Source organism: Spea bombifrons, chromosome 5 (assembly GCF_027358695.1).
Source record: "Spea bombifrons isolate aSpeBom1 chromosome 5, aSpeBom1.2.pri, whole genome shotgun sequence".
NCBI classification, from domain to species: Eukaryota; Metazoa; Chordata; class Amphibia; order Anura; family Pelobatidae; genus Spea; species Spea bombifrons.
In genome coordinates, this window is record NC_071091.1 from 13,117,610 (window position 1) to 13,130,450 (window position 12,841).

At 40.1% G+C, this 12,841-nt stretch overlaps 1 protein-coding gene across 1 annotated transcript in view; it reads left to right on the forward strand.

Moving 5' to 3' along the window:
• DNAJC1 (DnaJ heat shock protein family (Hsp40) member C1) overlaps nucleotides 1-3,534 on the forward strand; it is a 60,582-nt gene extending 57,048 nt beyond the window's left edge. The window contains exons 10-12 of the mRNA XM_053466024.1: nucleotides 161-209; nucleotides 1,636-2,075; nucleotides 3,114-3,534. Of these exons, the coding sequence (XP_053321999.1) occupies nucleotides 161-209; nucleotides 1,636-2,075; nucleotides 3,114-3,182 (558 nt within the window). The 3' untranslated portion in view covers nucleotides 3,183-3,534. The remainder of the gene's footprint in view (nucleotides 1-160; nucleotides 210-1,635; nucleotides 2,076-3,113) is intronic.
• The last annotated feature ends 9,307 nt before the right edge of the window (nucleotides 3,535-12,841 follow it).

The following is a 12,841-nucleotide window of genomic DNA, read 5'->3' on the forward strand; positions in this document are numbered from 1 at the left end:
GGATATACCACCCTGCCCAGGATATACCACCCTGCCAAGTATAGCCTGTGGGATTTTTGAAAAATAAGGGGGCAAATATGTGCTAGTGCTTCAGACTAAATGTCTTCCAGGCATTCTCGCAGAGCGGTCGACTTATAACTTATGTCGTTTTATTTTCCAGGTAACATCAAAAGCAAAACAGGCAAAGGATTCGGTGTCGTTTTCATCAGGTGTGTATTTTTAATGAAACACATCTTTAGATATCTCACTTATAAGGACTGTTACTTAAGCAACCCAGGCATTAACTTCTACAGCATCAAATCCGCGTTTATGGTGTTAACATTTCCTAGCACACCATATGGGAGTTTTTAAGATATTTTAAAGATATTTGTTATAAAACATATTTTTTCTGCCTATTCTACTGAGAAGATGATTTATCCCCAACTGCAGCGGAATGGAGAGGGTTCAAATCCCCATGTTCACTATACATTGTAACGCTTTGCTATACTTGCCCATTGTATAAGGACAGAAGGAGGAATTGGCTGGCACCGCTTCATTCTTGTCTAGTCGGTATAAGCCAGGCGTTGGATGTAAACCCACGTTGGATCGCCCAACTGTATTATAAAGGGTCAACAAGCCCCTTTCCAGCCCTACATAAGGCTGGACCTTTGTGCTGAAACATTTCTTCAACTCACCTGCAAACTCAAGTCCAAGTGTATGAAGTCCTTTCTCTTTCTGATGACTTTGTCATGTAACCGCTTTTATATCTATCTTATAACTGGTGCAGAAAGTAAGATGTAGACAAGGATTAGGTGAGTGCCCAAAGTAACCAGAAATTTCAGAAAGTAAGATATTTTGGAATCTGCTGCATGGAGGGATTCTCTACGAGTAATTTTATATATATTTTTTTTTAACTGACAGAGCCATTTAGAAAGGAATTTGGGTTATTATATTTATCATTATTATTGTTGGTGATCTCCATTTCATTTGGGAAAATAAGGGGACCTAGGTTAATATTGTTTTATAAAATCAATCCAACCGATGATATTTGATTTGAAATTATATATCCTTTATTATATATTTTATGGTGAGAATGTTCCTGTAAAATTATACAATAAGCTCGAGAACTCAATTAAATGAAAGGATGGCTGAATTCGGAATTGTGGCGAGACGGTCCAAATTGGGTTTGTTTACATTTGAAAAGAAATGCCTGGAGGGGGAAATGATAATTTTAATAGAAATATATTGAAGGTCAATAATAAAGAATTCTACGGGGAATATTTCTGTTGAGTTGCTCTATGGCGGGTGGAAGATCGTCCTTAGAGATGAGAAGAAACAGCCCACGAGTTCAGTAAATGTCTTATTGCAGAATGGACATTATAGATGTGTTCACTGCAGACAGGGTAATACTAACTATGTCTGTTATCTGAAAGAAAAGCATCCATCTTTCTATACTGTTGGAAGACACTGTCTGCTCGTGTGTTTGGATAAAATGTGATGTATCTGTTGTAGGATGAAGTGTTTGTAGAGCGCTAATGTTTGCTTTAGTGATAACCTATGTAAGCGAGATGGAGCTATTGTTGTGAAGGCAGTCTGAATACCTCTTCTCCGGCTGCATGGCTATATATTCATCTTTCTTGTTTTCATTCTCTTTAGGTACAGTAAGATTATCAGATCTGAAATGCACAGCGAAGATGAGTGTGAACTTATCCGACAGTCTGATCACCCAGCGGGAGGAAGAAGAGCCCGAGTTGGAGGAGCAGGATTTTTCTTTAGGTCAGAGCGAGGCCCCGGCGACGGCACGCGCCCGCAAACGGAAGAGTGCAAAAGTAACGGACGGTGCGGCGGCGGCAGCAAGAGATGAAGCAGAGGACAAGGTCAGGGGCAGGAGGCAAAGGGACTTTGATAATGAACAAGAGGCCGAGGAGCTTGTGGACAGTGATGACGAAATTAGGAAAAAGGAAAAAAGTCGAGCTTTGGAGGATCTATGGACTCAAAATCAGCAGAAGCTGCTGGAGCTGGCTTTGCAACAGTATCCAAAGGGAACAGCTGAGCGATGGGGTAAAATAGCAAAATGTGTTCCTGGCAAAACTAAGGTAAGAGGCAAGAATAAACTTGATATTAGGTGTAAATGCACTGTGAGTGGCCCCTGCTCAGACAGGTTATACATGGGATAATGTAGTGCAATTCTGGTACCTTTCTTTTCTTTACTCTGCTTATCCCACAAGTACCCCATGTTTTCGCTAAATACAGAACTGCACTTGAATGCATAAAATACCCGAGGGGTCCTGTAAAATGTTTGCGTGGTCCCTCATACATATACATAGATTTTGCAGAATCCCCCATATACATCTCCCTCTTTCCCTACACCTCAGCACCTTGGCCATGGAGGAGGGTTTTGGCTCAGCAAAAGTTCCACAGGGTGCCCAATAAGACCCCCATGCGCATGTGCCTAAAGAACGCATTGATTTCCGCGGGAGTGTGGATTTCCTGAGGGTTTTTACTTAGGTGTTTGGATTGTAACCCCTTCAAACTAGTGCCCTCTATACCTTTTTGGCCTCCCTGTCATCGTAGATTCATATTGTGTGTGTGTGTATATAAAAAAATACATAATATATAAAATGATATAATCATATATTCACCAATCCATATGTTTTGTAAATATACCAATTCTACAGCACATGAAGTATTATATATACAAACATATATTATAGATAGGGAGATATATCCTTTAAAATCTATATACGTAAAACTGGGATGTTTTCTGTTTACTATTCCTTTCTGCTTTGTTAAAAGGCTACTTAATTTTATTAAGTGTTCATAAAGCACCATTGGTGTGTAGCTGACGTAACTATATACTTTGGACATATTTAGCGTTATTTTAACCACGTACCCTATAAAAGGAAAAATAATTTTTACTATTATGCAGTGATTTTTCCTCATTGTTACAGAGTGCCAGCATTCTTGTCTTTTATACTTAAGGTTATTACAATGATGTATTTTATGACTGTTTGAAACAGCAGCGTTTATAACAGTAAAGTGCGATACCTTACAATTCTTTATGGTATCCGTAACTTATATCATAATACGTATTTATACCCGCTGTACACATGACTGTTGCTCTCTCTTTGCAGGAAGAATGTATATGTAGGTACAAACTGCTCGTGGAGCTGGTGCAGAAGAAGAAGCAGGCGAAGAGCTGAGACTGCACTCACCCGCAAGTGTTAACACATGAGCAGTAATGTGCTTCGTGCCTCAGTATTATCTTCAACGTGTGATGTGCCTTAGGAAACCACAAAAGAACCGACACCATCTTTAACACGTTATGTGCTTGAAAAAATAAAGCATATTTTTATACTATAAAGTGTTTGGATTTCTAATTTATCAGGGATACTAAATATATAGAGCAGCCTGGCTGCCTTGACTCCTCCGTATATAATAAAATCTTTTTGTTCAAACCTACCTCACCCACATTACATACCCAATAATGCAAAACGTGTATCTGTTTGGTTCTCGTTATCAGTCCTCATTAAAGTATTACGGATGTACATTTAACCTGTGTGTGGATCTATATTTATATAACGAACAACAAACTGCTTGCTTTCTCTCATTTCGTCCCAATAAACATCCTTTATCTGCAGACCTGGAGGCGGCCATTGTTGTCAGTCATGTGATATTTTTGGTGACCTTTTCTGCTCAAACACCACACTGAGCTGATTTTTAATGGCAATGCAAGAGAGCAATAACATATGCAAAGACTATTTTAATAAACTTATTTTTAATTTGATACTAATAATTAAACAGAAATGGTGAGTTCTACTTAAACATTACCCTGTCATGCGTTATTTGGCATCCGGCTTCTGGAGTATAGGATGGAGAACTGTCTCGTCCCACGAGATCCTTATACTTTATGTGAATTTTTTTTTTCTTTTATAGACATAAATAATAAAACATTTTGTTATGCTGGATGTGACATCTGTCATCTTGCTGTCACACCCCGTACTTTATATATGGTGGGACTACACTGCAGACAACGGGTGATAAGATTCCAATACAATCATTACCGGGAATCATGGAAAATGAAGGAAACATGTCTGACGGCGGCTGATGTCACATAAAACTATATCAAGTTTCTTTATATATCCAGGAACACCATTTCTGATCACTTACAACAATTCTTAAAAGAAACATCAGATGTACCATTTCTGAAAAACATTTATTGACTGTAAGAGGGTTTTTGCAGAATAAATATTAGACAAAGGCCAGAAAGATTGCTGCAGAAGCTGAGACCCCAGCGTGCGGGCATTCCTGCAGCATTCTTTGTGCCATACTGAGCTCTTAATTAACCATATCCCACGGTAAAACAGCAGGTGTTAAATATACATTGGAATTAGTTTTTATGGTGTTTGGCTAGTGTTTCGGCCTTGAATAGGTTTCTGTACATTGAACACAATCTTTTATTTTGTAAGGGTAATTGCTGAGTGGTCTAAGGCCTGTTGCCTAGGGGTTGCCTTTAACGCTGTCCTTTCATTCTTCACTTTTGTTAATAGAAATCATTCCTCTGTTGCAATAGACATATGTGATAATATTGCTTCTGTTCGAGACAGATACATGTGATACGTTAGCCTTTATGTACAAAAAAAGCGACCGGTAGGAAAATGATCTTACCACCGTAGCAACCAGTGAAGCATTCCTGCTGATTGGGCCATTCCGCTGGTTGCTATGGTTACGACACCATACTTAAGACTCATTTTTATTTTCATCACACAACGAAATAAGTTGTTCATTTAATTTTCAGTTATTCTTGCTGTCTAAATACAGACATGAATGAACGTTTTCCCTCGTGTTGGTTCCGGTCTGCATGCGTTCCAGTTTAAGTGCTGTGTTTGGAATCGTATCCCGCTACGGGGTCTTATTCACTGGGCCCTGAGTTTTAATTAGCAGGTTAGGTGGCTCAGTCTTACCTCTTAATGGGTAGTCTGCCATACAGGGTCCCCATTGGAGATAATGGCTACCCTGTTATCCGCCTATTCAATATTCACTTTAGTGTTAACTAATTAGTTGTTGACCTTCTACTCGGTACTTGAGCAGGTAATTAAGTAGGATATAATTATTTGAAGATCACCAGTGGGAAGTTCCTGCTGCTTACACACAAACCTGCGATGGTCTGATGCTTTAAGGCAGAAGAAGAATCTAGGAATGTAGCAGTCATTCTTTAAAATAATGTACTGCGCCACAAGGCAAACCCGCGCAGAGCTCCTTGGTTTTTCCCAGAGTTTTTACTTGGTGGAGCCACAGAGCAACTTGTCTTTATCCTGTGTCCGCTCGGGCGGCTCATTCTGTCAGTGTCTTTGCTTATTATGAGGTATTACGCAGCTGCCACTCAGGTTCCAAGTGATCAGTTGGGACACACACAATGCATGATACCCCATATGCGTCGGGAGGCTCGGAGCAATGGTTGAGATGCTTGGACTGTTCATAAGTCTCATCCCTGGTAAAAGTTCTTAAACTCGGGATACTGACCATTACGTTGGTTTTGTTTATCAGAACGCAGCGTTTTCTCCAACCTGCTGCTGTGTTAAATCATTGAATGTTTGTATAAAAAGATTTTTTTTTCTCACCAAAACAATTGTGATACATAATGCCTGTTGTGTTCAGTGCAGTTCTAAGCTCCTCTTCCAATAGATTAGTGAACGCAAACAAATGGGAGATGGAGAAGATAGATTTGCAGTGGAAGCCCCAACCCTCCAGCCAGACCATAAGAACAAAGGGGCCAGTTGACCATCACCATATCATCAAAAGTTGGCACTTACACTATCATGGCCGGTTAAACCTCTGACACACCAGAGCAGGCTCAAGTTCACAAATTAAGGCTACCAATTTTGGATAAAAAAAAAAAAAGAAAGAAAATAGGTACTTTCTGATTAGGGCCGCCCTCCCATGAAAATCAGTTTGGACCCCAATACACAAGGAGCCGGTATTCCATTCACCATGTGATGTACAGACCTGAAGATTCTTTTTTATATCTATAGTTCCAGTGAGAAGGGAACATGAAACTCATTACTTATTAATGCCAGTTTTGCCTTTTTACTACATTTCAAACCCTATATATAATAGTTCTTTTTAAGATAAACATCATAGGCAGAATGAATTTAGCTAAAAGCTATGAATGTTACAGTTTCTCTTTGAATCTATGCCAGATTGTGCTTTGGTGTTACCTGTTTCAGACACAGAGCGTTAATAACAGCTCATGGTATAGAGCAAACAGTAAATCCTGAAGTTGTGTTCTCTTCGAATGCCTTATTTATTGCACTAAGTAACTTCAAAGTGCCTTCTGCTCCTGTCTTCCATCCATTTAATCTTCTGTCAGGAGGCTTTTTAATCAAACAGTATAGCACTTTACTTGGTTTTCCTTGTAACTCTAGAGTCACGTCATGTCCAGTAATTGAACAGTGGCTCTTCTTACCCCTCTCTGTGCAATCCAAGTCTTTTTTACATTGTCTGGTCACTTTAATTAGATATAGCATCCAACCTCTTTCATCTTTGCTGTCATTGCAACAGCCTTGATCATAGAGTGACTCCAAGGATTGTATGTGACATGGGGTTCCGACATTGAGGTTCATACCTGCTTAACGGAAATATAAGAATTCTCATGTATTCTGCCCTAATGGGGCCCTGTGCAAATCTCTGATGGCAGCTTCTAGTATGCTCTATATGTATGCAGGGTGTGTATATCAGCTGCTCTCTAAACACCCTGTTCCAAAATAATGGACGTTGATATGGAGATGGTCCTCTCCCTTTGCTGAGGTACTTTGTTGGCGTTCGAACATTGCTACAGGGATTTTCTTCCATTCAGCCACAAGAGCGTGAGTGAGTTTGAGTGATTAGTCCTGGTTCCCATTCGCAATCATCCCAAATGGAGATGAGCTCAGGGGCTTAGTGCAGGTCAGCAAAGTTCTTCTGCGCACAACTCAATATACACCATTTCTTTATGGGCCTCACTTTTGATGACATAAGTTGATGACATCATGTTCCCTGAGCTCTGCAGTATGGACTGCTCTACCACCAATGTTTGTCTATGAAGATTACATGACTGTATGCCTGATTTTATACACCAACGATACATGTGGCCGAAACTGCAGACTGCACTATTTAGATGGGGTGTCCACATACTTTCGACCATGTAGAGTATGTATAATCCCATTGATGAGCAGAAGCCAAGGACAAAGAGACAAAACTTTTTTTTTTAATGAGAATCTCCTAAAAACCCAATCTACCCCTAAAAACTTGTCCTATAATGACTCCATACTCATAAGGAACTCCTGTTGCTCACATTGGCACTCACTATAAGAATCAAATCCCGAACACAAATGCCCGGTTGGATTCCATGATTAGAACGTTTTGAATTGATAGCTGGTGTTGAAGAATATAATACTGTATTCAGACAGCCACAAGGATCTAAAAGGTCCACCAAAACCAATTCTGTCCCTAACTGGACTAGAATCCTTAGAAATATCAGCCAAGGGCTATTATGCACATGCCAGAGCCTTGCTGTGAGTTTCAACATTTCCAACCGCGTTTCCCATTGATTAATTGCCTTTCACTTTTGTTGACAGAAACGTTTTCAGACAATTAATGCAAGTTGCTGAGCTACAGAGGAAAATCTCGAACCCATTTGGTTTTTTCATATAAACCTATTTATGAAATGTGTAGGTTGGTCGAGGGACATAGACAATAAACACAAAATGAAAATCAAAGCTGCGGAATGTTTGGCTACTGTGAAAACGGGGGGAAAACGAGACAATGGTTGTCCCAACTAATTTCCCATTTCATTTGATTGAGCAATCATTTTGAAGTCTTCATATATTTCTTCCTTGCTCTAGAGTGGTATCCATTTGGCAAAAAAAAGCTTGATGTTATTGAGTTTGTGAGGTCTTCATACAGGCTAGGAACCAGTGGTTCATAAAACCAGTCCTGTTTTTAATTCTGCTCTTTTAGGTCTCTGCTTATAAGAAGTCATAAAACTATTCTTGGATCAAAGTGACTCAAATTACAGACATTTTCCTGGGACTATATTTGGGACAATTACATATGTGATTGGGGTCAATTACAGATATAATGTTATAACTGGCCTATTTGCGATACTAAGCATTGGTGAACTGTAATGGATATTTATGTCATTACATCCGTGACGTTCGCACTATGAAGAGGTAGAGGTTTGAAAAAACCACAGCATACCGTATACCGTATATAAGTATAGATAATTATTTCCTCCATATGGATTATGTGCATGGAGATGTCACCACTTTTAAATCTGTGTACATATAACAACACCTTTAGATGGTCTGGTTTTGGAAGTTGGACATTGATAATGTAGCTGGTATGCAGGCATTATCTAGGAAAATGCATCTATTGCGCCATTGACCAGGGTTCCAGGATTAAAGCATAACTAGTGTTAGTATCTGTCCACGCAATAACTTGTTCAATATTATTCATCTCTAAACATGAGCATAAGGGGAACGAAACACCCAATACAAGAATGAATACAGGAGACACTGGAGGAATTTTTGGCCCTTTAGTTGTGGGTCACAGTTGTGTATCTGAGAAATACCGGGATATCTGTGCCTATGTAACATGGTATCATTTAGATAAGAAAGCCAAAAGGCCAGAGCCGTCCATAGCCTGGCAAGCGAAGGCTCTGTCTACCCGACATACCAGGATAAAACATAAAAAAGATCCTTTTCCGTATATATTGTCTGAGAGTTCCATCCTGCTGCCATTTACATGACATTTAAAGGTTAATGCCAGCAAATTTTTGATGTGTACATTATCGCTTTAATAAGGTCAGTAGATTTGACTTGAGTTTCATTGCTCAGTCAGTAAGACCTCAACTCAGCCCTGAAGTCTCGGTTGGGAAGTTGCCCATCATCTCATACCAAAAAATGAAATGCCCATAATATCGAGATAAGTAAAATGTGAATACCAAGAATCCTTATCACCTTCCAGTCTTGACCTTTTCCTTTCTACTGACAGACCAACATAATACTCCAAAGCCAAGTTATGATGGGACAGTTCATTTCCAGTTAATTAAGGAGATCATTCTGGTCTATGTACCAATAGTAGTTTGACCTAATTTCTCCTCGAAATGGGAACCTCCATGGAGCGTATCCTGGGACAATCTGGCCATCATAGTGTCTTTAAATGTTTGTGTGGTCCCCTTGGCAGATACCTGAGGCATTCAGCAGAATATGGGGAAACACATTTGCTTCTTTGCCTGTTCTCCAGCTCCTTGGCCTGCAGGAGATGTTTTAGACTAGCATGTCAGGACTGGGAGCTGACATCATGAAGAGGTGCCCAGACATACATTGGCAGAGTGGAGGAAAGGCAATTGCCCCTTTAGCCCACTGGCAACATGTTTTGGCCACTCACAGCCAGACTTTACCGCCCTATGACTGATATGCCCCACTTCCTATTAACCCTTTAAATTGCAATCATTGCTCTGTGCTCTGAGACTCGGGGAAGGGGCAGCAGCAGGTATCGTTTTTTTGTAACAATGAATAGAAATCTGAAATGCAAAACAAATAATTGATCTTGTTTTCAATTGTAGAAGGATTCCTTGTGCAGGAAACATGTATTTTTCAACAGGGCAGGCTCTGTCTCTGCTCCATTTAATATACAGATGTTGATGCCATCAACCTAAATTATATTCTGTAATCTTGGAAGTGGTAACCTGCCAAGTCCTATGATTAATAGGGTGCCAGTAATGTTAGGCCAATGATTCCTGTTTCTTGCATCATGAAATAAAATATGGTGTACTTTGATCTGTTTCTCTCAAATGCATCTCACATATGGGTAGAGCAATTGCACTGGTTATTGCGAAATCTTTAATAAAAACGAAAATCGATGTCCCTGCCACATCATAAACTGCAGGTTTTACTGTGCACAGAAAAGAATGTTTTATGGTGTGACTATGAACTTGAAAATTCCATGATAACATACTCAAGTAGAAACACAGATGAATGCGCATCTTATTTCTGCTATTAAACCCTTGCTATGTGAAGACAGCTAAAATGAATCGTAAAATAGGAGATATATTCCAAAGTAATCACAGACAGGATACAGCAAACAATAGGGTGCAAAGTTGGCTAACATATTATTAAATCACACAAATGTGATAATGTGTAAAGGATTATGGCATACCACCCAAAATATTAAGTGCCCAAAGTGTGGCACCACTGTTAAGCTTGTGACAAGCGCCAGGGCTGCAGTCCTTTACAGACGGGTCTTTAAAGAAAAAACTGTATCTGACAACCTGTTGAAACAGAAAGTCAGGCCATGACGTTATGTTCCAACTCTTCAGTTGAACAGGTCCGCTAGCTGGTAGTGTGGAAGCTGTGACTGAAAGCGCGGACCTCAATCGGTTCTACAGCTTGATGGGATGTTCTGGGGATCCTCTCGTATCACCAACCAGCCCGTGATCATACCCGAGAACTTCTAAGAGTTGGATACCTGGAACACTTCCTCCTCTAGTGATTGGAGTATTTGGGGTATTTGGGACATCTCACCCATGCCCAGAGATTGAAGAAACTGACCTGAAGCCCAGGGAAGCAGCAAGTTCCCTGTCATGACCATCACTGCCTGCAAAAGCATGACCCGTTGTACAGTGCTGGAGAATAACATGGCGTTTCATAAAACAATAATTAATAACAATAATAAAGTGGCAATTCAGCAGGATAAGGCCTGGAAATCAGGACTGCCCCCTAAAAAACAGAACACTTGGGAGATATGTTATGGGGCAGTGGCTCTGCTTTGTGTCAGAAACCAAGTGATTCACTCTGTCAGGATTACATCAAGGAAATTAACCCACAAGCAAATTTGGGTTAAAAGGGTCAGATCATCGTCTTTTGTGATGTAGCAGATCCCCCTGTGTTTAGCAGCAGATAAACTGCAGAGAGTTTCTTCCATTATGGTTAGCTGTGCACTTCCTTACTGGAAGGTGAGCAGGGAGTGCTTCCTGCAATCAGGTGTGTCACTGCTGCATGGCCTATAGTTACTATGCTCATTCTTTCTGTCCATATATCAATAAATACATAAATAATAATAATCTGTGAGGGAATGCGGGCACGGAGCAGGCATAACATGGCCACACGCAGCTTCTCTCCTCAGAGAAAGAAAACAGAGACGCAGGGCTTCACCCTTCCTATATTTTATATATTCATATATTATTTGTTTGTAAATTTAGTTAAGACTTGGTAGGTAACTCAGAGGTATATTTTATTCATCTAAAATGGCACAGCACGGAACCCAGGCAGTATATAGAGATGTAACGTGTATATTAGGCCGACACTCTCAAAGTATCTGCGGTATGATAAAATATTTTAATTGGTAATGTCACAGAAGCTGGGATGTCTCACTGCGGCAGAGACAGCTTTACCTAATCGAACCCATGTCCTGAAAGCCCAGTGTCGTAGCAAGAAATGTAGGTCTTATTTTCTTCTGATAAACTTCCTTTATGTGAAGACCTGGGGGCCGCCATTGTTGTCAGGGGTGTTATTTCCAAGCAACTCCCACTGCTCAGTCACCAAAACGAGCTAATTCTTGGCAGTGCTAATTCCTTTGTAGACCATCATTATTCAGTGTCAGACTGGGTGATTGAAACTGAGCCATTCAATTGTCTTCCACAAGGCAGTATGATAAGGCTTCAGAAAGATTATTCAATAAGTAAGATATGGCCAATATGCACATATCTGAAAACATGAAAACAATGATTTAAAAACAGCAAAATATTTTTGAAAACTTGTATTTAATCAAATATTTGTAATTAAAGTTTCTCTTTCCTCTCCTTACCTCACTCCTTCCCTTACTATGGCTGCCTGAACCAACCAGCAACTTCATAATAAGGCAGGGAACAGATAATAAAGATAACGGGAGGAATAATCATGCAGATCCAGAAGAGGAAGTTATAATTTCCGCTCGTCATACACAAGGCAGTCAACGATGGCCCGTGGGCAGTTAAATGTTCTCTTTCTCTTAAAGGTTAATAGAGTGCAAACTCATAATACCAGACCGGCCTTCTTTCCATAGCAGTATGTCTTAAATTGTGTTAATTGTATAGTAAATTTCATGTTATGGTTACTTTTCACTCTCCACTATCAAATAACGCCGCAGAATCTCCTCAATCTCTATAAATAATACCGTTTCCAGATCACGAAAGATGAGAACATCGTTATTACCGGACAGGAACCAAAGGATCGATCTCCTCTCTACTTTTTACCATTTCTCTGGCTGTTTAACTGGTAGAGCTCATGCCTTACAGACCATTCATAACTACTAATGGGCTCTCGAGGGCCTGTATTGTGTAGTCCAGTAAACCAGGATTACCAGTACAACCTGATATCTTCCTCCGTAAAATATCGATTTGCCTTACTTTGGATCCAGATCCAGGAGTTTCTGTGATAAACCTGACTGTCTGCCTTCAGTGCCCAAGCTGGACCTGACCCATTTCATTCAGTGAATTGTTGACCTAAGTGCTATAAGTGAATAAATTGCCCACAGTAAGAAAGCAAGGATTTGAGAGGTTTTTCTCATTTATTTTCCTGCCTGTGTGTCTTCTTTTAACCCATTATCTCAACAGATGTATTTTTATACGAGGCATGGCACCTTATAGTCATATAACATGTTTTCTGTACTAGGCAGACATGGCCCCTGCACGTGCCCATTAAATCCCAGGTGTGCGTGGGTGGACATGTGCACGCTGGCTCCATTCAGGATGTGATCAGATAACATCCTCCCGTTAACATGACATGGCGCACATGTATCCATCTGCGCACACACGGCACAGCATTGCTCCGGATTATCAGGA